This window comes from Ailuropoda melanoleuca, chromosome 4 (assembly GCF_002007445.2).
Source record: "Ailuropoda melanoleuca isolate Jingjing chromosome 4, ASM200744v2, whole genome shotgun sequence".
NCBI lineage: Eukaryota > Metazoa > Chordata > Mammalia > Carnivora > Ursidae > Ailuropoda > Ailuropoda melanoleuca.
In genome coordinates, this window is record NC_048221.1 from 70429402 (window position 1) to 70456507 (window position 27106).

General features: G+C 45.5%; 1 protein-coding gene across 2 annotated transcripts in view; it reads left to right on the top strand.

Moving 5' to 3' along the window:
* The window catches only part of LOC109491102, an 88246-nt gene extending 61371 nt beyond the window's left edge, over positions 1 to 26875 (top strand). The window contains exons 6-8 of one of the 2 annotated variants that reach the window (XM_034659069.1): positions 9582 to 9695; positions 9918 to 10024; positions 26384 to 26875. In XM_034659069.1, coding sequence (XP_034514960.1) covers positions 9582 to 9695; positions 9918 to 10024; positions 26384 to 26490 — 328 coding nt within the window. In that variant the 3' untranslated portion in view covers positions 26491 to 26875. Of the gene's footprint in view, positions 1 to 9581; positions 10025 to 15399; positions 15723 to 26383 lie in introns of those variants that run through there. The other variant, XR_004624859.1, reaches the window with a different exon arrangement.
* Positions 26876 to 27106: the final 231 nt, after the last annotated feature.

Consider the following 27106-nt stretch of genomic DNA (forward strand, 5'->3'; position numbering starts at 1 on the left):
AGTGTATCTTTGTGTCCTCGCTTTATCTGTCTTTCATTAAGTAATCAATTTTTTGTAATTTTACTAACAAATATGTTTCTGGCATCATTCTTCTTCGCTTGCAATACAGATTGGGCGATATTATTAAATATTTCTCTGGGGACAACATTAAAAAGAAAATGAAAGCAACCACAGAAGCTCAACTCAGTGGCATTTGTAAGTGGCCTTGTCTATGAAAGGAACATTGTTCTTCCCAAAGGACTGTGAGAAAGAGGTTACAGACAATTACCAGCACACCTTTCTCTCTCACAAAAGAAGTCTGCAAATAAGATCAGGGGAATTCATTTCAGGGGAAACACTGAGTCAACTCAGATTGATTAAAAAGTAAAGTATTTCAAACTTCCGCATTCTATTATTAGTAGCAAGTTAATTTCCACATACCTCACACTCGAATGAGAATAAGCTGTGTTGGACAGTAACCAGTCATCAACACCTCAGTGTGAATGAAGATCTGAGAGTAGATTCTCTGAGAGAGAGTGAGGTAGTGAGAAAGAGAGAACAGTGGGTACTTGGAGCAGGGAGGGGGCACCCTGGGGAGAAGACATCTCTAATTTCCTAGTTTGCACAGGAACCCAGGTCTCTGGAATAACCTGCCTAGGTCCAAGTCCTACTTCCCCCCAAATCATAGCAACTGAGGTCTTTAGAGTGACGATCCCTATTTTACCTACTAATTGCTATGATTACCATTACTAATTACCATGATGGAAAAGAGAAGACTCTCCTTCTGAGAGTTTTTACTGTTTGACAGTCATTATAGTGATCATTTATGGTAAGTGTTTAAATGCATTAAAGTGGATGCAGTAAGGTTGGAAATAAATATTGTTGCTATGGTTTTAAGATCTAAATAAAAATAATAAGTCCATTAGTACAACAGTTAAAATATGCCATAGTATAATCAACAATAGCTTTTACTACCAGAAGTATATAACATATGATTTTTTTAAATTTCATAAAGAATATATTTTCAAATCTGTATGCAAAAGATAGATTATTCAATAAATGCAGTTATAATCGGTTTTCAAACCAATTTGAAAAAGAAAATAAAGTAAAATAAAATATCTCACTCTTTATATAAAATCCATTTTAAAGGTCTAAAAATTTAAACATAAAATAAATGAATCCATTAAAATTCCAGACTATAAACTCAGTGTGTATTTTTATAATCTTGGAGTAAGGCAGTTCTTTTCAAGCAGAAATTCTCAAGGAAAATACTGTCAATTGGGGCTTTTTTTCTTTTTTTCCTTTTTAAGTTAAAATGTCTCCACAGCAAAAATTAAAATGTCTCCTTATTTCACAGAAACAAGTTTGACATAATACTGGGAGAAAATGTGCAATATTAATGACAAAGGGATACGATAAAACATGCATAAAATGCTTACAATGACCATAATAAATTTTATATATAGGAAAACAACAATACTATAAAAAATGGGCAAAGACTAGAATAAGGAGTTCAAAGAAGCACCATAACTGTCCCCAAACTGTTGAGCGCAGTTAAGATTTGTAAAGGGGAGACACTCTCTGGACCACCAGCCCAAGCCCCCACTTGACAGAGGGAAACTGAGTCTCAGAGAAGTTCAATGACAGGCGTCATGGCAGCCAAACCATTAGCACAGAATTAATTCAACTCTACCTTGAAAACGGTCTCTAGAGATCTTTGTGCATCAAAAGTGAACAAAGGAAGATGAAGCTGCCACTCTGCACATTCAGACCTCTGTGTGTGGCTTCCAGAACATCAGGGAGAACGCTTGAGAAGCAAAGGGAAATCCCAAGGCCCTGTTTGCCCTCTTGTCAGCAGAGTGAGAGGGCCCCAGCTCATTTGACTTGGCTGCTCTTGCTGTGGCTTTCAGAGGCTCGGGATGTGAGACACTGAGTTAAAAAGACATTCCAGGTCAGCCCCCGTTTGTCTGGATGACAACCTCCAGCCCAGCTCTGCTAAAGGTCACTGCCTGCCAGGCAAGGCCTTGCCAACGATGGATGCAAAGACCAGACCTGCCATCCAGGACTGGACACTGATACAATGTGAATGGAAACTAACAAGAGGGCAGGGAAAGCGAAATCTTATAATCCTAGTTCTTTTAGTTATTGCCCGGGGCAGCGGTTCCCCTAAGTCTGGCCTGCACACAACTGTGGCCATGGGAAATAATACTTTTAGGTACTATACAGACGCATCTGAAGTTTTAACGGCCCTTGTATTTGTTTCATTATGTATCCATACATAACTGGCTCAACAAAGTCATGATCTCACATATATGGTTTTTAAGGATAAGCCTGCAGTAAGTGTTTAGGTTAAATAAATGACTTCATTTAAAGAACAATGCCAGGGGCGCCCGGCTGACTCAGTAGGTGGAACATGGGACTCTTGATCTCAGGGTTGTGAGTTCAAAGCCCACATTGGATGTAGAGATTACTTAAAGATAAAATCTTTAAGGAAAGAAAAAGAAAGAAAGAAAGAAAGAAAGAAAGAAAGAAAGAAAGAAAGAAAGAAAGAAAGAAAGAAAAAGAAAGAAAGAAAGAAAGAAAAAGAAAAAGAAAAGAAAGGGAAAGAAAGAATGAACAATACTGAGTATTAATGGTGCAGGTGTTTGAACACAGCAAAGATTGTGAATAAGGTTTGCCAATGGCTGAAGTTTGTGTTATTTTTCTGCCCTGGTTCTGGAAGGTAATACATTTTACAAAGCCTGCCAACCCATGCATACATACATGTACGCAGCTATAAGAAAGACTTTGAGAAACAATGTTTACTGCTATTTAGGTGGTGCACTCTGGACCCTCAACTCATCTTTGACTTCCCTTGCCCTTGTCTTTCTCCTTCTCCCCATAATCAATTGTCTTTAAGTTCTTCCTGTCAGTTCTGCTTCTAAAGGTTCTTTATTCATCCCTTTTCCCAACTCCAGGGCTACCTTCCTGGTCTCTGCCCTCATTACCTTTCACCTGGACTATATCCTAGCTCATCTCCTCACCTCCAATCCAATTTTTCTCCTTCAATCCACCCTCCACACTGTTGCCAAAAAGGCTTTTAAAAAAACAAACAAACTCTGAGCTGACCCTGTTGTGCCCCAGTGCACAGGATAAAGTCCAAGCTTCTCAGCAAGACTTGAAAAGCACCTGGTTGCTGGTTCCTGCTGACCCTTCCAAATTCCAACCCTTCAGAATCAGGACTAACCCAGGGCGCTTGATTCTCAAGTCTAGCGCTCTTCTCAGCATACCACGCTGCCTCCTCAAAGAATCTCTCCCCGTCGTTTTCATTCCACAGGTGATATCTGCATAGCTAAACTCTGACTTTCTGGCACAGGGAAGTTTTTTTGTTTTTTGGGGGTTTTCTTAGATTTTTTAAAAAATTTATTTGAGAGAGAGAGAGTGAGAGAGAGATCACGAGCAGGGGGTAAGGGTAGAGGGAGAAGCAGACTCCCCACTGAGCAGGGAGCCTGATGAGGGACTTGACCCTGGGATCATGACCTGAGCCGAAGGCAGACTCCAAACCGACTGAGCCACCCAGGCACCCTGGCACAGGGGGTTTTAAGTATACCCTGAAAAAGTAGACGAGGCATAGCCAAGGGTGCCGTGTCCCTTATCCATTACGAGCTTATCATGTCATAAGTGATAGCCATGAATAAAAAGGAAATGAAAAGTGTCTATTAGGCAGGGCACCTGGCTGGCTTAGTCGGTAAAGCATGGGACACTTGATCTCAGGGTTGTGCATTCGAGCCCCACTGTTGGGTGTAGAGATTACCAAATAATAATAATAATAATAAACCTAAGAAAAAGTGTCTATTGGGCAAAACTGAATTCACGCTGAGGACCACCGATACTGCATAATGCTTATCTTGGCCATCCTCATTTTGCAATTCTTCCACAAGAAACAGTCTGTAGTGGGCAGACAGTGACCCATTGGTTAAATTCTAGTCTACATCAGCCTACTAGAGTCAGCAGAGTGTAATCCCCTCCCCCACCCCTTACCCTCACCCGGACTGATGCTAGGCTGGCCTTAGCCAATGGAGTCTTAGCTGACATGGCACACAGAGGCTCCAAATGTGTTTGCGTGTTTTGACTTGGCCTCTTGAACAGGTAACACCCTCTGCCAGAAAAGCATGCCTCCGGTAGCCTTTGTCCTTTCATCTTGGGTCCGGAAGCAGAACCACGTGGAACCTGCATCTGACCCTCAGCCAGGAGTCCAGCCTCGCCCAGCCAGCCCAGGTGAGCCCAGCTGAGACCACACCGAGGCTGACCTGCAGACACATAAGCAAGAAAAATAAATGTGTGCTGTCCCCAGCCACTGAGATTTTTGAGGTAGCTTGCAAGGAAGCAAAAACCGGCTAAACCAAAAGTAAAGTGGGGTTTGTTTTGTTTTCGTTTTTATCAAGCTAAAAGTCAACTCCTTTTCCTTTTATGGATCATCTGCGGGGGGGAGTAATAACGCTAAGTTGACCTTCTGCTAGCCCCCAGCATATTTCTGGGGCATCTCCCAGCATGCCGGTTGCGTAATGCAGAAAGCTCCGCAGCCTCATTCTCACATTAGCCTGACAAGAAAGTAAATTAGGACTGTTACACTCCTGCACTCCCGCCCCCCACTTAAGTCACCGCCAAGCCCAAAGTAAAACAGAAAATCCGGTGGCCCCGTGTTTAAATTGGCATAGCCATGCCACTGCTTCTCCTTTCAGAAACTGCCAACTGTTTTTATCAGGGGTGTCCAGCGTTGGGGATCCTGCCCCACTAGTTTGAGCCATGATTTTTTTCCAGGGAGAGTTCATGCTGCCCGAGCCCTTTTATAAAAGGAATGTTCCCAAGGAGGAAAGCCAATAAGGGTCAACGCCAGAACGTCCAAAGGCCCGGATCACCCAGACCTCGTTTTCCTCTAGCTGAGGTCGCGGAGGAGCGTCCTTGCTCTCTGTTTGGGTTCCCCGGTCGTTTTTCTTCCCCTCCCCGGGTGCCCAGCTCGCGCCCGTTGTCGCCAGGTCCTAAGAGCAGGCGGAGGTCCGCTTCCCCGCCGCCCGGAGCCTCCGCGCCATTGCAAACGCTCTCCTCCAGGTGGCAGTAGAGAGCCGCTCCCCGCCCGGCAGCTTACGTCACCTTGTTTACCCGGCTCCGGGTCATTTTTAGATCTAAGATCACAGGATGTTAATTGGGCCAATGATTTCCCATTCGTTTTGGCAAAAGGCCCTTCTTGTGGGCGTCCGGACAAGCACGATGTCCTTCTTGACAATGAAAGTTTGCTGCGGGGAGTATTTACTCGCAAACACTTGGAATTTCATCTTTAGGAGATGGGAAAGCTGCGCGTTGGTATGTGCTATGGGCTTGGCTCCGGGGTCACTTTAGTTTTGGAGCCGGAACGAGGGTGGCATGAACAAGGGAGACCGGGGAGGCCAGATACTACAGTGGCGTCTGGGTGACATCTCCTGAGCCAGCGGAGAGCCCGCAGGAGGAGGCTGCCTTTTTTACTTCCCTTTCCTCTTTATAAAATAATTACTCAGCAGGAAAGCATTTGGACTTTGGAACGTGGAGCAATAAGAAAAACAGCTGATTTGGCCAATCTGTGTCCTGATTCACTGTGGGGAGGCACCTTGAAGCTCAGGGGCTCCGAGAGGTGCCTGCCTCAGATGCCCTCGCCCAGGAATTGGATCTCAATGTCTCATAGATCGCACATTTCACAGGCTGGAACTTTAGGTGCCAACAACTTATTTATTACTCCCACGCTACCCAGCTACTGATGAGGACAGGCGAGGCCCAGAAGAGCTAAATGGCCTAGCTCACTCTCTCATCTCGAGGCCTGGGTCGCTTGAGCACCAGTAAAGGCATCAGAAGCCCTGGAGTTTCTGCTCTTTATGCTCCAGCTTTGGTGGGTAGGGGTTGGAATGCGCCAGAGTTTGCCAATGACTGTGCCCAAGGCAAAATAAACAGAAGTCCTCAGTTACGCAATCCTTTACAAGAAGAGGGGAAACACATCATAATGCTCAAGGAAAGCAAGGGAAAATCTATGATGCTAAAAATAAATGAGCCTCAAAGTTTTTTAAGTGCCTGTTTCTCTCTGTCCACCTCCCATCCCATCCTTTTAGCACTCCCGCCTCCCAGAGAGGGCAGAGTCCCTCTCCCTCCGGTCCTGTGCAGTCGCCTGGAGTGATGGCACTGGCCTTGAGAGATAGATGGTTTTCACGTGGGCAGGGAGGGAAGGCAAATTCTCTTCATTTCGAGGCCACGACCATTTCTTGAGCTCCTGATCTGTGTCAGCCACTCAGACAGGCAACATAAGGTTATAAAAACATGGAAAGCCACGGTCCCTGCCACTGCAGAACTTTGAGTCTTAGTGGTGTTTATCGTCACAGGGAATTTTCGCTCCTTTTGGAAAGCATGTGCTGAAAGAAGAGTTGAAAGGGATTTACAATAGAAAAGGAGAATGTCAGGTAAATAGTCTGGAAAAGAATTACCTCCACTTGGGTGTCTACTTAAGAGTGGGCTGGGGGGGCGCCTGGGTGGCTCAGTCAGTTACGCATCTGCCTTTGGCTCAGGTGGTGATCCCGGGGTCCTGGAATCGAGACCCACATCAGGTTCCCCGCTCAGCACGGAGTCTGCTTCTCCTTCTCCCTCTGCCCCTCCCCAGCTTGTGTTCCCTCTCTCTCTCAAATAAATAAATAAATAAATAAATAAATAAATAAATAAAATCTTAAAAGAAGAAAAGTGGGTTGGGAACAGGGCTTGGCAACAATGGCAGAGCTGCTTGGTAGACCGTGGGAGCCGGGCACCCCAGGAACGCTGGGGCTCTAAGGGAGGTGGAAAGACGGAGACACTTGCTCAGGGTCAAATGATGCACCAAAGGGCAAGGATCTGAACCATGGAATTCTCCAAAGAACGTTCAGGAGTAGGGAGCATTCCCTAGAGCTGCTGGCTCTAGGACAAGCAGGTAGACCCGGCTTCAGTTTCCTGCATCTGTGAATAGGAGGTAATATAGGAATAAAAAGAATAAACGGCCTCAGAGCCACTTACCACCCATAAACTCACCTTTTTAAATGCCATTTGTCACGATAATTCAGATCCATCCTTATCACAGGGCAGAGCAAATGGAGAGAAAGCAAACAATGAAATTTTAAAACTTTTTGTGGTTATATGACATTTAAAAAAGATTTTAAAGAACTTTTTAATTGTTAGATGTAAAACAAATAGAGACACAGCATAAAACAAGCATATGAATTAATAAATTATAAGGCAAATACTTCAGTAACCTTGCAACCACCCATGGAAGGAGACAGAACCATGCCAACAATCCCAGCAAGAACTTTTTAAGCTACAGTCACTGCTGCAGGCTCCAAGGATGGAGCGGACAGGTCGCCTGAAGGATATTCTGAAGCCTCTAAGGAACAGATGGCCCTTCAGCCATCAACCAAGCAATATTTATGGTCTACATATAATACTGTCACATACAAAGTATAGGGCCTCATCCCCACACATTTTGCCTGAAGGAGGTGAGAGAGGAAAGGAACCAGCATTTATTGAGCACCTACTGTATGCTAAGTGCTTTACTTACCTTATCTCTGAGTGAGATCAACTAAGCATGAATGCTCACTATAACTTTGTGAGGTTGGGGTTACAATCCCCACTTCACAGATGAGAAAACTGAGGCATAGAGAGGTTAAGTAACTTGTCCAGAGTCCCATGGCCTGTAAGAGGCAGTTGGCACTTGAAGTCAGGCAGCCTGGCTCCAGAGCCCCACTCTTCACCACCACCCTAGATAAGAAGTTGGTTATACACTAGATACTTCGGTTTGTCCTTCTAGGTCCACTCTCCATCCTTCCCTACCCCGGTCTGTGCTGTAGACCTTATCAGTGGGTTCCCTCACTTGCCCTTTGGCTTTGGGTTGGGTTCAGGCAGTGGGTGTCCTGGGTGGGAGAACAGAGGGAGGGAGAAGCTGGAGGGAGGCCTGGGTGGGGGCATCCCTTTTCTCATGGTCACAGCTCTTGTCAGGTCTTTTGGGGACCACACCTCCCCTCGCCCCTTCTGCCCTCGGGGTGGTCAAGTAGCTGTTACTTCTTGCACTGCCTCTGTGGTTTCCCTACATCCTGCCCACACCTTTGTAAATAGCCCTTTTATTCAACTTTCCTCAGATTACCCAATTTGAGTGTGCCATCTGTTTCCTGCCCAGGTCTGGCCTGATATAAATAGGAAGGCAGGAAAGCAGCAGGTCCAAGTCCTCCCTCCCTGCGTGGGCAGCATTCCTCATGGGTACAGGACCAGTCACAGGTGAATCAGAATGACCTCTCATTGGAAGGGCTCCAGAATGTTCCGTGGGGGTGGGGAGGGGGTCCTGGCACTGCAGAGTGAGGTCAACCCCCCAGACTTAGGGCCTTCTGAGTCCTGACAGGCCACAACGTTTCGGTTGGCAGAAAGGACGCTAGGCCTTCTGGAAGAAGGGCTAAAGGGAAGAAACAGAATTAGGTGGGGGAGGGGGGCTGCGGGGAGTGGAAAAGGTGGGCTTCCAGAGCCAGATGGCCTGAGTTCAAATCCCAGCTACTCCACCTACCAGATGTACGACCTCTGGCAGTTCATTTAACATCCCATGCCTAACTTTCCTCATCTATAAGGTTGGATGATAAGCATAAGTGAGTCAGTGAAGGCAAATGGCTGGCCCCTATTCAGGGTTATATCACTGAGGGAGATCAGGCCTTTGAAAATTTTCGACCTTTGAAAAATACGGGGCAGAGTCACCTGCCCCAGCCCTTGGGGACGATGCACTGGGAAATCAGAAAGCAAACCATGCGGCAGATTGCCACAGCTGGGATCCCAGGACCAGCATGGAAAGCTAAGGGAGGCATGGAATCCTTCCAGTACCTCTTGGCCCTGTCCTTGATGAGGCTGCCACTTGAGGGCACGCAGAGCAGATGTCCATCAGAAGACCAGAGTGAGTGAAGTTGCCAGAAAGATCTCACACTGGGAGAACCAAGTTCCCCCCACTTGTCCCTTTCCTAAAGGCTCCCCTCCTGTAAATATCATTTCTCTCTCCTGCATTGTCAGTTTCTCCCTCCAGAAAGGATTAGTCTCATCAGCATACAAAGATGCTCTAATATCTTGGGGTGCCTGGGTGGCTCAGTCGGTTAAGCGGCTGCCTTGGGCTCAGGTCATGATCCCGGGATCCTGGGATGGAGCCCCGCGTCAGGCTCCTTGCTCAGTAGGGAGCATTCGCCTCCCTCTGCCCTTGCTTGTGCTCGTTCTCTCTCTCTTTCTGACACAAAAAAATAAATAATATCTTTTTTAAAAAAGATGCTCTAATATCTTTTATCTTCAACTCTTCTTTGATTTTTACATCTTCTATTTCTTTTTTATATTCATATTTTTATATATTTATAGATATTAAAATATATATTTATATTTTTATTTTGCTATTTTCTATAGCAAAATTTCTTCAAAGAGTTGTCTGTAAACACTTCTTCCCTCCTGTTCTCTCCTCAATAGATCTGTTAGCATTTCAGTCCCAACTGCTCTCCCAAGCCACTCTTCTCAGTCACCAATAAGTCCCATGTTGCTTCATCTAACAGTCACCTCTTTATCTTTCTCAGCCTCTCAGCCGCATTTGGCCCATTGGGACAATACTCTGTGTGGACGCATCTTCCTGCCTCAGCTTCGTGGATGTGCCAGATCTGGGCGGCCAAGGTCCCCTCCTGCCTCTCCAGGTTTGTCAGCGTGCGAGGCCAGCGAGCCTACTCCCCAAGAGCTCTCGGGGAGAGATGAGCTCATTTAGCAGTTCTTCACGATGCCTCGGGAAATGTGAGGGAACTTCCATCTTTGCTGATCATTGGAAGCATGAGGCTGATGGGAGTTGGAGAGGGGAAGGGAGCCAAGGAGAAAGCCTGGAGACGGCGCAGGGATGAGCTCTGGTCTGTCCCACCCCGCAGCCCTGGCAGCTCACAGCAATCAGATGCTGACATTCATCTCTGCATTTTTGTGGTCAACTGGCCTTATTGTTCCTGTTTTACAAGAGAAGAAAATGGAAGCAGGGAGGGTAAGGAATTCATTCATTTTCTCGGTCAAGGTCATGTAAGGCGAGGCTGTACCCCAGTGGGGCTCTGTGCAGAAGCAGCCCTCACCCTTCCCCACTCATGTCCTATAGGGTCTCCAGAACATAAACTTCAGTCTCTAGCACTTTCCAAGCCTTTGCCAGAATCCTCTCTCGTGCAAACCTGGAGCAGACTTGGGACCAAAGTGTAGTCCCAGGAGCTTAGCATCACAGTTCTTCCTCGGTCCTGGGTGCCTTGTTTTTGTGCACTGGGGGAAAGTGTTAGGGCAAAGAGAGAATGGGGAAGGGTGAGGCAAACCCAGGAAACAGCTCTTTTTAATCTTGTGCAGAGACTGCGTCATGAGGCTGAGAGGCAGGATTTCCCTCAGTGAGAAATGCTTGAGAGAAGCCCGTGGTGGACTTTAGCCTTTATACATTGTAAATGTCATGGCCAAGTTCGCAGGGCCAGTCTGGAGCTCCAGTGGCAAATGTCTGAGGGTCTCCCATTCCTTCCTCTTGCTTGGAAGCAGCATCCGGGGTCTCTGGTGAGGGATATTTTGGGCGAGGATGGTGGTTTCTTTCCCCATCATGCAGTTTTAGGAGATGGGATTTCCGTTCCTTTGTTCCTTCCGTCCCATACCCTTGAGCCAAGTAGCCTTCCTCCGCACACTCATCCTCATCTCTTACACCGTGTCTTTGGAAAGCTCATGAGAAGTAGAAGTTAGGGGTGCCTGGGTGGCTCAGTTGGTTGAGTGTTGGACTCTTAGTTTCAGCTCAGGTCGCGATGTCAGGGTCGTGAGATTGAGCCCCATGTGGGGCTCTGTGCTCAGCGGGGGAGTCTGCTCGAGATTTTCTCCCTCTGCCTGTCCCCCACCCATGAACACTCTCTCTCTCTCAAATAAATAAATCTTTTTTAAAAAATTAAAAAAGAAGTAGAACGTAGAGAAAAGCATGGAGTTGTATTAGAGATGTGTTTGAATGTGAGCCGTACTGTATAGTCACCAGTGGTTTGTGTGAGCTCACCCACGCTCTCAGAGCCCCAGTTTCCCCGTCTTTGAAATGCAAATAATAAAGATCACCTCGCGGAGTTATTGTGAGGATCAGAATTAATGTTCATATGGTTTCCACGCATGTGCGTGGTTGGTGCTTAGTAAGCAGTGGCTGATTGACAATAAAGCTTCCACTAGGCTAGCTTTTTACCTAAACCCCTTCCTATAAAAAAAAAAAAAAATCTGGTGAATCACTTGTATCAGCTAGGATGCTTTCAACTATAAGCACAGAAAATCCAACTGAACTTAAGAGTACGGGAAATGTATCATCTACTTAAGAAATCCAGAGGTAGCCTCAGGAATGGCTGATCCATAGGTAGCTTAACGATGTCACAGAGGCCACACATTCTTCTATCCCTCTGATCTGCATTCTCAGCCTGTCTGCTTCATCCCCTGGTCGTCTTCCTCATACTTTCAAGATGGTGGGCGCAATTCTAGATGTCCCTTAGAAACACAACCACATCCAATAGCGGGAGAGGACTGTCTCTTCCTGCGTATGCCTGTTTAAGCAAGGAAATCTTTCTGAGAATCCAGCCGGCATACTTATCATATCTCATCAACCAGAATGATCTCATGTGCTTACGTTTGAACAAGAAGCAGGAGGGATGGTTATTGGAGAGACAACCAACCAATGATCTGCTCTGCTGTTTGTTTAGCAACATCCAAAAAAAGATTTATGGAGCGCCTATTAAGGGCTCAGGCTTTGGAGGTACTGACATCATAGCTTAATGTCAGCGCCTGCGAATTTAGAACGTAGATGCTGGAGATCTTGACTCACAGAGAGGAGATGCTCAGGAAATGTCCTCAGAAGCAAGGAGCCAAAGGGCAAGGTGGAGGTGCCCGGGCCGGGTTCATTCATGGCCAGGAAGCAGCATCTTGGAAGCAGGGCTTGCCAAGAAGGTGAGGGAGCTCCCCAAGCTTCAAGCTGGCACTCAGCTCCCAATTATGATTCCAGAATTATTAGCTTTGATTCTGTGAGAAAGGAGCACATCAAAGCCAGAATCCTATGAATTAAAATGTTGACTAATCGAGCTAATTATAGTTCAGTCATCTGAATTTTCACACAATGAGACCGAGTTCTCATGAAAGCCTTCTCTTGGGCAGGAGGAGGCTTTGATGATGAAGCAGCTATTTATGTCCCAGACCCAGTCCTCCCCACTCTGGCCAGGGAATCCTTCCTGGAGTGCCTTTTGCCCACTCAAACCTCTTATGGGTTCTACTCCGGCTTTCTGGAAAGCTGAAGCAAGCTCAGTTGAGGGGGACATTATAAAGATGTTGGGAGCAAGATTCTCGTCCCTGGAGAAAGATCTAACCGGTGTGTCAGAATGTCATGATGAGATTCTTTTCGTTTTCAATTTTATTCCAGATTTAAAAATACTTAGGTAATTTACATAGCCTAATTATACTTTAGGGAGAAACTTCTCACTTAACTTGTCTTAGTTATCAGATGCAGAATGGTATAATAAATTTTAATCACTGTTTAGATGTTCTTTGCTGCAGAGTTAGTAATATAGACTAAGCCAAAATCTTTGATGAGCTCCTGACGACAGTGTTTGGTTGTCATGACTGGGGAGGAGGGCTGCCACTGACATGTAGTGTGTGAGGCTAGGGACACTGCTAACTGTCCTGCAATACACAGTGGAGACCCCCCACGACAAAGAATTATCTGACCCAAAATTAGTAGTGCTGAGGTTGAGGAACCCCAGGTTGAAGGGTGAAGGTTCACTCAACACTGGTCATCCACTCAAGGTCACAGCAAGTTTGCTTAAATGGTGTCATGTTTTGGCAGTTTCCTTTACATTGTATGTTTCTGAAAGAGAGCTAGGAATAAAAAAATGGATGAAATCCATGGCAATCATAGTCTCAAGTCTTATGGAAGGTGATGAATTCCTCCTGGACAGTATGCTTACTCTTCAGATAGCTGGTACGGGATGAATAATGTGATGTGTATGGATGCCTGGACCCCTGGTGGGCACTCTTCCTGTCTGGACAATTAGAGAAGTAGATACATAGAATATGATCTGCTCAGTATGTCCCCAAACTACCTCTTCTAAAAGGAAATTTTAATTCATTCTCTTGTAAATGCTACGCAAGCAATTACAAGTTTTAAAATTATGCAAGATCTAGGTATGAACTAAGGACTCTTTATTAAACTTAACTGTTATCAAACTGTGCGTAAATCAGCTAAGGGAGCTTTAGGCTTTCCTCTTGCTTCCTGACTGTCCTCGTTATCCAGGGTATTTAGAGCTTGAAGTTAATTTGTCTTTTCAACACACTTTTAACTGTAAAGGTGTTCTGTTCTGTCTTGTCCTTTTGGAGCAATTCCACGTAAAAATTGTTTTAACGAACACATGCATGTAATTTAAAAAGTCAGATAATAGGGGTGCCTGGGTGGCTCAGTCGGTTAAGCATGTGCCTTTGGCTGAGATCTTGGGGTCCTGGGGTTGAGCACCGCTTCTGGGCTCCCTACTTAGTGGGGAGTCTGCTTCTCCTCTGCCCCTCCCCTCCTCCCCACCTCATGCTCTCTCTCAAATAAATAAATAAAATCTTTAAAAAAAAAAAGGCAAATAATACTAAAAGTCCAATGAACTGTGGCAATTTCCTTCCTCATTCGCTCTCACACCCCCAAGTCTTCCTGGTTTTTTTCTGGCATTTACACGTTGCCATATTTTAAATAATCCTCATGGGCTATTCTCTTTCAGTTCCTGTATTGGTAAGCGAGGATTTAGTGCTCTTTGCAGCCATCCCTTCCCTAGTCCTCCCTGCATCATCATATTGTAATTTTTGGTTAAATTAATTTTTGGTGTGTACATCATTATACACATGCAAGGAAAGTAGGGCATCGTAGGTACTATTATTTTCCTTTGTTACTTTTTGTTTTTCCTGATATTAACAGTTGTTTGTTCACTAGCAACTACTTTAAATTTCTTTATTTGCAGTACCTTTGGTCAAAAGTATTGCACTTGTGACCTAATTTCTCTCGGCGGAGGCCAAATTTAGCTGACATTCTGAGTTTTCGGCCCCCAAATGCCCTCTACCTCAGGACTCACTAAAAAAGGAGACTCAACCTAAGACGCAGCCCATTTCCCATTATTGGCTTTATTTTCCCCAAATGGGTCATTCTTCAATCACAGCTTTTCATCTCCATTTAAGAACCTAGCTTCTGGGGCACCTGGCTGGCTCAGCCGGTAGAGCATGCGACCCTCGATCTGGGGGTTGTGAAGTCGAGCCCCTTGTTGGGCACAGAGTTTACTTAAAAAGAAAGGGAGAAGGACCCCTGGGTGGCTCAGGCGGTGTGTCTGCCTTTGGCTCAGGTCGTGATCCCAGGGTCCTGGGACCGAGTCCCACATCGGGCTCTTTACTCAGTGGGGAGTCTACTGCTCCCTCTGCCTGCCTCTCTCTCTTTCTCTCTCTCTCCCCCTCTCTCTGACAAATAAATAAAAATATTTAAAAAAATAAAGTTTTTGCCTATCAGGAAAAAAAAAAGAAAAGGAAGGAAGGGAGGGAGGGAGGGAGGGAGGGAAGGAGGGAGGGAGGGAACCCAGCTCCAGCTGACCTTCTGTGGCTTCTTGGAGGGGCCATGTAAGAGCAAATACATGAACCCTGGACACTACGGTCTCCGGGTCACACAGCTGAGATCAGTTCTTAAACAACTAACAGTGGTTTCTTCAGAAGGTCTCAGGGACCAAGACTGGCTTCAGCACAGGTGATCACAAATTCAGTAGCTTCTGAACACTAAAAACACACTTCAGTGTTCACAGATAGCTGCCTCTAAAACCTCTCTTTTCCTCTTCTTTGGCTCTCTACTACTGCTAGCTGCCCTTTGGATCCACGACCTTTAGGCTGCCTAGTTAATAATCGCGGACTGCGAACAATCCCGGGGTTTGTTTAGAATGGTGTCAAACCAGTGGCAACCCGCTCTGGTTTCTGCTTTCACTGAACATGGTCTACCATACCCCCAAGATTCATTGCCCTGCTCCCCATCGTCTCTACAAGGATCAATGCTGTTGCCAGTCCATGGAACCCTGGTCTTCCTGCCCCGGGGGGTGAATGGGTCTGTCATAGAAGATGAGGACTCCAGGGTCGAGGAGAGCAAACCTCGTTAAACATGTGCTAGATTCAATCATGCAGAGGAGAGGTCTTGGTCAGCATAGTGTCTCCATCAGAAGAGCTCCTCTCCCGAAGCGTGCTGGCCTCTCAAGGAGCTGATAGCAGCTTCCGGACCTAGCTGATTCAGCCCTGACCCACCTGCTCCTGGAGGATGCTTGATCATGTCAGCTTCCTGGCTCTAGCCTGCCACGCTCATGCCTATTCCTCTACCCTCTCTTATAGCATTTCTTCCCATCCAAACTGAGCAGTTGGGGAAGGAAGTCAAGCAGTCTCTGCTGGAAAACCTTGAAGCATCCCGATCACTCCCGAGACTCAGTGACCCCTCCTGCTAACAGAAAGACGGATGCCAAAGCCCTGGAACAGGATCTTTTCCTGAAATACAGCCCTGCTTTCTACTTCTGCATCTCTGCTCCATTCTGCACAGAGAACAAAGGGATTTTTATGGAGGCAGACACACCCCACATTTCTAGTTTACAGAATTTATTTTTAACCAGAACTGCATTTAGAAATATGTGAGCAACCATACTAGTAATAATAGACGGAAGAGGAGAAGTGCATGTGGATTCATCTTCCTGGGTATGTGTGGCTCCAGTTAATATTTAAAATGGTCTCGAGTTCTCTGAGCACACACTGACTGTCTGATGAGGGAGGCGGTGAGGAGAGAGACAGGTGGGAGTGGGAAAGCTGACCTAGGATTAAAAATTAATTGTGCTCAATTTTTAAATTAGATCGTTGTAGGCAGATGGCTATGAATTTTAATATGATTTCGTATTTAACTCTTTTTTTTTGAGGAGATTTAAACTCTATTATTCACCAACTAGGCAATTTATGAACTCACATTTCGGCTTTAATTCTACCTCATCACGAGTAGAATTACAGGGCTGGAAAAACTCCACCAATCATCCTCCGTTGGAAAGAACCACACCCAAAGCCAACCAGGGCAACAGGGATCCCTAACACATTTAAGACTTCTAATTTAAGGAATTCTACGGCCAGTCTCCCTTGGGAGCAAATTCTGGTGTTCCACTTTTCCATTCTGTCAGCCCCTGGTGTGCTTCCTCTTCCCCTGCTCCGTGGGGCTGGGTAGACAGAGGAACCACCACTCCCGTCCCAGGCTCCACCAGCCTTAGCCCCTCTGGGAGCCAGTAGGTCTGTTCCATGTGCTGTGAAGTGGATCGGGCCACAGCCCTGGGCCAAAGGGGGGCAAGGGTAAACAGAGAGGGCCCTTGCCGCTTAGGGTATAGGAACTACCCTGATCTCAGAGGCTGGTCCCACAAGGGTGTTTGGTCTATGTCGGGGCCCAAGAGAAAAGAAAGGGTGGGCAAGGAGTGGTCCTATAGGGTCCTCTTTGGGTGGTGTTGTAGGACAGGGACAGAGTCCAGGCAGCTGCTGTAACATAGGGATTGGATCTAGTAGGGATGTGGTCCAGGAAGAGCTGAGTATTCATGAAGTGTATCAGCAAATGGATGAGGGCACAGAGAAGAGTCTGCTTTCTACTGGGGAAAGAAATCAGCAAGAAGAAGGCCAGGACACTGCGTAAGCAAGAGCTGGAAGTCAGAATCATTGTCAGGTTCTAGAGGGAAGGTGGGATCCCTTCCAGTGGCCACTGTGGATGCAGCTCATCACGCCCTCTCTCTCTGGACAGCTTCTTACATCTTTGGAGCCGGTGACCATTTTGATGACTTCCTATTTCAGATCTCCAGTCTATACCCCTTTCCTTCATATCCAGCTGCCCATTGGACCCCTAACTCACATGGCCAAAGAAACTCACCAGCTTTCTCCAACCCTCTCCTCTTCTTATGTTCTCTGTCCCAAAGAAAGCACTTATTCTTGACTCCCCCTTCTTCTCACCCACCATGTTTAGGCTCCTGCCTTCTGAATAGCTCCTCCTTTTCTCCCCTCATTTTCACTGCTAAAGTCTTAGTTCTGGTCACCATCAGCTCTCGCCAGAATTTTCACTGCAGGGGCGCCTGGGTAGCACAGTCGTTAAGCGTCTGCCTTCGGCTCAGGGCGTGATCCCAGCAATCTGGGTTCGAGCCCCACATCAGGCTCCTCTGCTATGAGCCTGCTTCTTCCTCTCCCACTCCCCCTGCTTGTGTTCCCTCTCTCGCTAGCTGTCTGTCAAATAAATGAAAAAACAACAACAAAAAAACCCCACTACTATTTAAAAAAAATTTTTTTTTCACTGCAGCCTCTATCTGTTCTGCCTGCCTCTACACGTGCATGTCCTTTTCCCATCCTTCCTCCTAAATGCAACTTTGGTTTTATCTCTTCTGCTTAAAATCCTTCACCTGGTGCCCATTGTCCACAGGATAAAGTGCAAAACCTATTAGTATAACTTAAAGGCTCGTGACCTGCCCCGCTGGCTGCCTGCCATCGCCTGCTGCCCCTTCTACCACATCATCCCCCAGCTGTACTGAGCTTCTAGCAGTTTCCTGAGGAAGCCTGGATTTCTCTGGACTCCACAGCTATGTACTTGAAGTTCTCACTTTCTTCATCTGAGTACCTTTTGCTCATCTTTTGGGACTCAATTCCAAGTATCATCTTCTCGAGGATTCCTTCTCTGGGTAGGTGCTTCTCCACTTGCTCCCACAGCCCCAGACTCCTTCTATCCTCCTGCTTGTCTCCTGTGTGGATCTTCCTGACCAGACTTGTGCACACCTCCAGGCAGGAGCCAGGTCTTTTGCACTGAGGAGCGGTGCCGCAATAGGGGGTCCATGGGCTTTGGAGTCAGCCAGACCTGTGTTTGAAAACCAAACCTTAACTAAGATGCCCTGGACAAGATTCTTATCATCTCAGGATCTCTGTGACATTAGCTGTAATCCTCATAAGCTGTTGTAAGGATTAAACCTGGTAAATTTACGAAGTACTTGGCATTGAACCTGACACATCGTAGGTGCTCAATAAATGTTGGGTGAAGGGAATGCAGAAAGAGAAACTCCAAATAGGTTAATGGGCTCATGGTCCATTGTGAGAGAGGCCGATGTGGGTCACTGTGACCTTGGCCATCTATGAAGAGAGATGGCAGGACTGGGTGGAGTTAAGGCCAAACTCTGTCTAGGGAAGAAAAGCTAACCAAGCTGATGGAGAGCAAAACAAGGAAGACCAACAGTGAACGCAGGAGGTCTCTTTGAGCATTTGCCGAAGGCCTGGCCCAAAGGGTCAGACTTGCCAAGTGCCATAAGCTGACACTGGACAGTAGGAAACCCATTTTCACCCTCACTCTGGAGCTTTGAAAACACACTTGGCTGGTCCCCACTTCCAAGTGTTCGGTTTCAAGTACTCTAAGGTCGACCCGGGACTGGGCATCTTTAAAAGCTCTTCAGAAAATGCAGACGTAGGGACACCTGGCTGGCTTAGTCGGTGGAACGTGGGACTCTTGATCTTGGCGTTGCGAGTTGGATCCCCACATTGGGTGTAGAGATTACTTAAAAAAATAAAATCTTAAGAAAGAAAAAGAAAATCCATGTAGGCAGGGCTGAGAATCATTACTCTAAAGTGAAGGCAGCCCAGTCCAGAGAGGGGAGGGAGTACCATACCTCCCAGGGCAGCAGGGACTAAGTTTGCCCTTAGGCCCACAGAGTGTCCTCTGCGTATAACTGAAGGAATACGTGGTGGGGACTGGCTGCTACTTTCTTTCCTGCCCTAGCTGGGACTAGCTTCGAAATAGAGCTGGCCCATCCACAGACCAAGGGGCAGGGAACAGGGAGAGACAAGGGTAGGAAAAATTAAGCTAATGGACACATTCGTCCCAATCTCAAAACTCCATCCTGCCTCTCCAGCCCCACCCCTAAGGAAACCAGCTGCTCTTTGGGAGGAAGAAGGCCTTTTGGGAAGTGATGGGGTGGAACACCTTGCTTTCCTTCATATCCCCTCCAGCAGCAGAGGGGAAAGTCAGGGGGAGCTGCTTTTCACTTCTCTGGGGAACAGCTCAGAGATGGCAGCGTAGAGCTCATGGCCATTCTAAGAATGCAAGGAATTTTTTTGGATAAGAAATGAGTTCCCAGCCAGCTGCAGCAGACTCTTAGTTTGAAGATGTCATAACCAAGAATGAGAAAAAATAAGGGAGGAACTCATTAAAAAATTAGAATTGAAAAATGCCTAGTTCTCTACTCTGTGAATTTCCACAATTTATACATAAAAGGTAATCAGGATGATGATACCCATTACAGTTCACAAGAAATAGCCCCACCAACAAGTGGGATCATGAAGAGACTTCTAGTAAAAGCTGTCCTTTATTTTATCACCTGGTCCTCCCGAGACCCTACAAATATTTGATCATGCCAATCTGATCAAAAGTCATTGATCAAGGGTTGCAGGCAATGAGTTGCAAAAAGTCATTGATCCCTGCTTGCATGTAAAGCAAACAGCCTCTTTGTCAGCTTCCGCCTGGGAAAAATGAAAAGAGAGGGCCATGGATCACTAGGAAGTAAAAGCAAAATCTCCCCTGGACTTTCAGTGCAGAGGCATAGCCCAGGGGAGGAAAGCAAATTAAAAAAAAAAACAAAAAACAAAAAACAAAACAAAAAAAAAAACCCAAGGGTAAGAGGATTCCCTGTTACTGACCCTAATGTGCCCCCCCGAAACCCCACCCCACCTCCATCACCTTCATGCACCTATATACGAAGCTACACCTCTTACTGTAAACTCAGGGCCGTACAAACCAAAAGCTTTTGTGCCCACAGAGTATTCCCTATCCACACCCACTCCCCAAAAGCAGGAAATTTTGTAAAGTGGTTCACGATCCTAGAAGGTTCCTAACTGCAGAGAGACCTGAAAATAAAGGGTCTCCTGTTCCCTGTGGGCAGAGACTCGACCCAGACTATTTTAGTTCAATCTTCTCTTCCTTTTTGGAAATTAACAGCTCAAGTCTCTATTGATTTAACATGCTGTCCCTGTGATGCAGTGGGGATTTCACACAAGTAATGAGGACAGGCTGTTCTGCGATTATTTAACCCTTCTGGTCCTTTGTTTTTGTGATTTTCTCTAAAATGAAAACAACTCGTGAATCTATTAGAGGGAACGAGATCAACTCTTGCAGTGGCTCTTGTACTTTAAATATATATATATTGAAATGTAGCAGTAACCGAATGGCAGTCTATGTCTCTGTAATGTACTCTGAACCACAGATATTCCTGTCCATAAAGCAGTAGAATATTAACCAAGGGACAGGACAGGGAATGAGAAGGGGGCAGCAAACATGCTCCTTAATTTTCTTTCTTAGGTCTCTGCCTCTGTCTTTGAGCAGTCTGGGGCTGTGCTTGCTTGGGATGGTATCAACTTGCCGAGGGTAGAAATTTCTACGATGGTGGACTAAATCAGGCACCATAACTTCAGTGTAGGAAGAAGGACGAGAGACAAAAAGAAGCTGGAGCTGCTGTTCCAAGGACCGTAAACAGAGTAATTGTCAGGATCGATCAATTACTTTTTACAAAATTGAATTGTCAGGGAAGATTCTTCCCTTTGTGGAAGGAAGAAGCAAAGTCCTTTATTACTCATGATTTCAAGGACAAGGAAGGTCTTCTAAATTAAGGGAAGGGGGGAATACAAAGAGAACCCTTATTACCCAGGCCGCTTAGTAGATGTGCTGCGGGCACCTGCTCTGTGCACAGGCCTGAGCTGGCCAAGGAGAAACCCCGCCTCTGCCATGGGCTAGGGAGTTGCTTGGGTGAAGAGGTCACCATGACATCCTGGCTTGTGCCAGACCGTGTCTCGGTCTCACACACTATTATAAGTTAGTCACATTTGTCTCTGGAATCCTCCTCCGCACCCTTACCTCGTCAGGGGTCATCCCCGTGTGGTCAGGACGTTTTGCTCAGGGGCTTCCTGCCTCAACCGTTCCCTTTCATTTCCCCCTCCTCAAGCTTATCTGTTCTCAGTTTATTCTGTCAGTTGGACTCCGAGCAGGGCAGGAGTCAGGACACCTGGTGCTGCTCTTTCTGGGTGAATTTTGGCAAGTCATTTCATTCCTTTGAGTCTCAACTTTTTCTGTTAATCAGGAGAAAAGTAACACTTGTCTTGTGTTATGAGGATTCAGTGAATGATGAATGTGAAATTAACTACGGCAAAGTTTCATAGAGAATGTCACACATGACAGGCACCGTGCTGAATGCTCTCCGTGCTATATCCCACGTCATCCTTCCAACGGTCAGTATCACAGGCGTTCTCCTGGTCATTTACAGGTGGGGAAACTGAGATTTGGAGAGATTAAGTAATTTGCCCCCAAGTCATTGCTCATTTATTGGAAGTGTCCATATTTGAATTTGGTTTGAATAGTCTTACTCTAAGGTCCTTGCTGGTAACCACAGTGTCCCACTGCCTCTGTAAATGCCCCCGTAGAATGCTGTGTCAGCAACAGATCATTTTATTAGATACAGGTAACACATAGTACCATTTGTTATTAGACAGAGTGGAAGGTACCAAAGATCATATCATTTACATATAAAAAATGCAGAGCAGTTAATTTACCTAGAACCACAGGCTTTACAGGTAAAAGGGTTCTTTGAGATGATCCAGACTTATGGTTTACAAACTCTGCTTCTTAGAAACCCCAAACCAAACTCTACTTTTCTCTCTTTTAAATTTTATTATTATTTCCAGGCAGCATTTTGTCTGAAGAATAATTCTAGGGCTTACTCTTTTCTAATTCACTATCATTTTGGGGGAAGCATTTTCCTGAAGCCATAAAAGATAGGACAGACTCAAGGTTTCCTGACTTCTGGTCCAGTTCTTTCTTCACTCCTCCGTCCTATCTCTTGACACACTGTGTCCAATGTAGTAGAGATTTGAGAATATTAAAAATGAATAATCAAAGAAGACTTCTTCAAAGAAATATCTCAAGAAGGCACAAAGGTCTGGCTGCTCTAAGCAAGGGCATGGTAACTGGTAAAAAGTAATGGGGTATGATAACAAATAACTTCAAAAGATTTGGAGAGGGGCTTGGAGATGATGTCCGTGATGACTGTTATGAAGCTGTCTCCTATGGGAGTAAGCAGAGAAATACCATCCTCCGAGCCCTTAAGTTCAAGGATGTATTCATTCAACCATCAATTATAAAACATCTCCTCTATACCAGGCACTGTACTTGACAGCGGGACCACAAAGATGAAAAGACAGTGTCCCTGCACTCAAGAGGCTGACTTACTGGAGTAGGGGGTGACATGGGAGAGGTGCTGGTGTGGTGACAGCAGTGACAGAGATTTACAAAGAGTCCTGGGGATGCTTTGAGAATGGACATCTTATCCTGCCCCGAGTAGGAAGAGGGTGGTAGTCAGGTAACCTTCCTGGAAGATATACCATCTGAAAAGAATTGAAATTTGAGGAGCTTGGCATGAGAGGACATTGTTCCAGCCTCAGGTAGAATTGAATTTGGTTTCTTTCTACTTTTCTGATGAGGCAGAGATGGGCCATGCATCAAGGCTCCTTGACCATAAGCCACAAACCGATCAACCCCAACCACATTGCCTCAGGGGTGTTGCTAACTAGAAGTTCTGCTTTCAATTACTATAAATAGTTTCTTATGATAATTTCTTCTCATAGAGATGAAAACAGCTATTCCTCAGAATCAGAGCCAGGTGGCATGTTCCTCAGTAATTACTTAGATCTCACCTCCTGTGTGTGATTTCTAAATAAGTGTATGCTATGGGAGCCACCCTGCACAGCTCGTAGATGCTTGACAAAAAATACAAAAATGAAGTGTACTAGTTATAGGAGGCTAAATTGGTGAAACAAATGGACCCCAAGCTACAATGGCTGAAATCCAGCAAAATTTATTACTCTTGAAACAGGGCAAACAGTCCAAGCCATCAACAGCTTTCCCCACACTCCTTCCTCTGAGATTCCACCTCCTTAGGGCCTCTGTCTCAAGGCACTTAGGTGGCTCCATTGGTTGAACATCCAACTCTTGATTTCAGTTCAGGTCTTGATCTCAGGGTTGTGAGATCAGTCCTTCATCAGGCACTATGCTCATGGCGGAGTCTGCTTCTCTCTCTCTCCCTCTTTCTCTCTCTCTCCCTTTCCCTCTCCTCCTGCTCATGTTCTCTCTCTCTCTGTCTCTAAAATAAATAATCAATCAATCAATCTTAGGATGTCTGTCTCTCTATGTCCAATTAGAGGAAGAGGAAAGTAAGTGTGAACACTTTCTTAAAGAGCTACACCCAGGGTCTGCCTGGGTGGCTCAGTTGGTTAAGCATCTACCTTCAACTCAGGTCATGATCCCAGGGTCCTGGGATCAAGCCCCACATTGGACTCTCTGCTTGGTGAGGAGCCTGCTTCTCCCTCTCCCTCTGCTTGCCACTCCCGCCGCTGTGCTCTCTCCCCTTCTGTCAAATAAATAAACAAATATCTTTTTTTTTAGTTATTCGACAGAGATAGACAGTGAGAGAAGGAACCCAAGCAGGGGGAGTGGGAGAGGAAGAAGCAGGCTCCCAACGGAGGAGCCCGATATGGGACTTGATCCTGGAATGCCGGGATCACGCCCTGAGCCGAAGGCAGACGCCCAACAACTGTGCTACCCAGGTGCCCCATAAACAAATATCTTGGGGAAAAAAAAAAAAGAGCTACACCGAAACTGGCATATAGTATGGGTTCCCTTCATGTTTTATTGGCAAAGATTTGTCTTGTGGTCACATATGACTTCTGGGGCTGGTGGGAAATGTAGTTCCAGGCTGAGCAGCTGCTCCAGCCACAACTCTCTTCATACAGATGAAGAAGATTTGGGTGGGCAGCTACTGTCTTCATCACATAGATGGAAAGAAAGAAAATGGACCATCACAAAAAATCTAAGAATGTTACTAATAAGAGTGCTTCTGGGGCCCCTGGGTGGCTCAGTCAGTTTAGCATCTGCCTTCAGCTCAGGTCATGATCCCAGGGTCTTGGGATTGGAGCCCCACTTTGGCCTCTCCCTCTGGGATCTCTCTTGCTTTTCCACTCTCTCTCAAAAAAATAAAATTAAAAAAAAAAAAGAGTACCTCCAGCTCCAGAACATTTTAGAATTACTTGCTTGGTAATGTCAATACCTGACCACATGTACCCTTAAACATTTCAGATAGAAGCCTGTTCATAAATGGAAAGCATGGGACCATGATCAGATGATTGTATGTTGCTGGTTTGTCAAAACCATGATCAATTTTTTAGAAATATGTAAGAAATCTGACAACTACATAAGTAATATTAACAGCAGTAAATCATGGGAAGCTGTCAGAATTTTTCAATCAGAGCAATTTTGTCACACCAGCAAATTTTTTTCAATGTCTTTCCTGTGCTAAATATTTTGGGGTAATATATAAAAAGATACTGTCGGGCCACCTGGGTGGCTCAGTCCGTTGGGTGTCCAACTCTTGGTTTTGGCTCAGGTCATGATCTCTGGGTAGTGGGATCAAGCCCTGTGTCAGGCTCCAGATTCCATGGGGAGTCTGCTTGAAGATCCTCTCTCCTTCTCCCTCTGCCCCTCCCCCCACCCTCTCTCTCTAAAATAAATAAATCTTTAAAAAAAAGATGCTGTCATTTAAAATTGTATATATGTATATATGTAATTAAGAGTTAAATAGAAGTGATGCAACACAACGATACTGTTGATTGCCAAATGGATTACACAGAAAAAGGGTAGGTATGGTCAGAAGGCACAGAGAAAGCAGGATTGGAGCCAAGTCGTAAAGTGTGGGCGAAGTGTTGATAGGCATAATGGTTGGGAAGGCATTACATGCACGAAAGTTCCTGAAGCAATAGAGAATAAAATATATGTGAGGGACAGAGGGGAGATCACCATGAATGAAGAAATGGATAGCGGTGATTCATTATGGTGGTGACTGTCCACGAGCAGGGTGAGATGGGAGAAATAGGGAGTTAACCTTCTGCTCCCTAGGTAGAAATGAGGAATGAGGTGGAAAGTAGGGTGTAGCTTAAAAAGCTCCCTGGGTTAGGCTGGCACACCTCTTTATTGAAACATTTTGAAATACCATTTAAATAGGTTAATGGTTAAATAGGTTAATTTGGGGGCACCTGGCTGGCTCAGTTAGTAGAAATGAGACTCTTAATCTCAGGGTTGTGAGTTCAAGCCCCACATTGGGCATGGAGAGAGATAGATAGATGATAGATAGATAGATAGATAGATAGATAGATAGATAGATAGATGATTGATAGATAGATAGATAGATAAAATTTGCTTACTGAAAATATTTGGGGCACCTGGGTGGCTCAGTCAGTTAAGTGTCTGCTTTTGGTTCAGGTCATGATCCCAGGATCCTGGGATCGAGCCCCACATTGGGCTCCCTGCTCAGCAGGGAGTCTGCTTCTCCTTCTCCCTCTCCCCCTGCCAGTCCCCCTGCTTGTGCTCATGCTCTCTCTTTCTCTCTATCTCTCACTCACTCTCTCTCTCAAATAAATAAATATTCTTTAAAAAATTTTTAAAAAAAGAAAATATTTGACTTCTTTTTTTCAAGTCTGGAGTAGACTTCAGGTTTTGAAGCACTTGAAAAATATTTCAGGGGACACCTGGATGGCTCAGTTGGTTAAGCATCTGCCTTCAGCTCAGGTCATGATCCCAGGGTCCTGGGATTGAGTCCCATGTCTGGCTCCCTGATCAGCAGGGAGTCTGCTTCTCCCTCTGCCTCTCCCCCTGCTTGTGCACTCTCTCTCTCTCTCTGTCTCAAATAAAAAAAAAAAAATCTTAAAAAAAAGAAGGAAAAAGAAAATATTTCAGGCTAAAATTAAGATTCTACTTAGCATGATGGCGAGTGGTACAAATCACTTAATAAGTGGCCAATAGATGATTGAATTGATAAATGGCTTGATAAACACCTTAAGGTAGGTTTGCAGAACAACCACAGGATATGCAGAATTCTAAACATTTTTAAATTAATTAATTAATTTAGAAAGAATGAGAGCACGAGCCAGGGGCAGGGCAGAGGGAGAGAGAGAATCCCAAGCATACTCTGCGCTGAGCACCAAGTCCGATGCAGGGCTTAATCTCATGACTCTGAGATCATGACCTGAAGTCAAGAGTCAGTCACTTAACCGACTGAGCCAACAAGGCACCCCAGGGTAGGCAGAATTCTAAAAATAGCCCCCAAGATTCCTGTCCACTGTTATTCAATCAAAACTAACCTAGTAATGCTGTGAAGAGATTTTGGAACTGTAATTACAGTCCCAAGTTAGTTGACCTGAAGATACAGAGAGCCCTTTCAAGCTGAGCTTTTTCTCTGGCCAGTAGCAGAAGAGGAAGTCAGAGAGACTGGAAGTGAAGGACTCCACGTGCCATTTGCTCACTTTGAAGACGAAGGAGACCACGTGAGAAGGAGTGCAAGTAGCTTCTAGAAGCAGACAGGGGCCCCTGGATGACAACCAGCAGGAAAATGGGGACCTCAGTCATAAGATACCAAACTCTACCAATAACCCAAATGACATTGTAAGCAGATTCTTTCTGGGAGCCTCCAGAAAAGAGCCCACTCTAGCCAACACTTTGATTTTGACCTTTTAGACTCTAAGCAAAGAGCCCAGTTGAGCTGCCCAGACTTCTGACCCACAGAACTGTGAGCTAATAAATGAATGTTGTTTTGAACTGCTGAGTTCATGGTGATTTGTGACACAGTAATAGAAAACCAATAGAAATGGATACCTGAATTCAATTGAGGCGGAGGTTGTATACTTCAAGACCCCGTTCTAATCCTCTGTGAAAACTCCTAATCCTCCCGGAGTGATCTCTTTCTCCTCTCTAATCCTACAGGACTTCATTTTTATCATTCTGCTGTTAGATATCACGTATTGCCTGGCGCTGTGCGTACCCGACCTTCCTTTTGCCCCTAGATGGCAAACTCCACGATGGAAAGAATCAGCTCTTCACAGTTTCTCCATCTAAACGTCTGGGAACGTCGGAGGAGGTGGTGGGCAAGCCAGGATTCTGAGAATTTTCTGTCAACAAAAGCAAACGAAA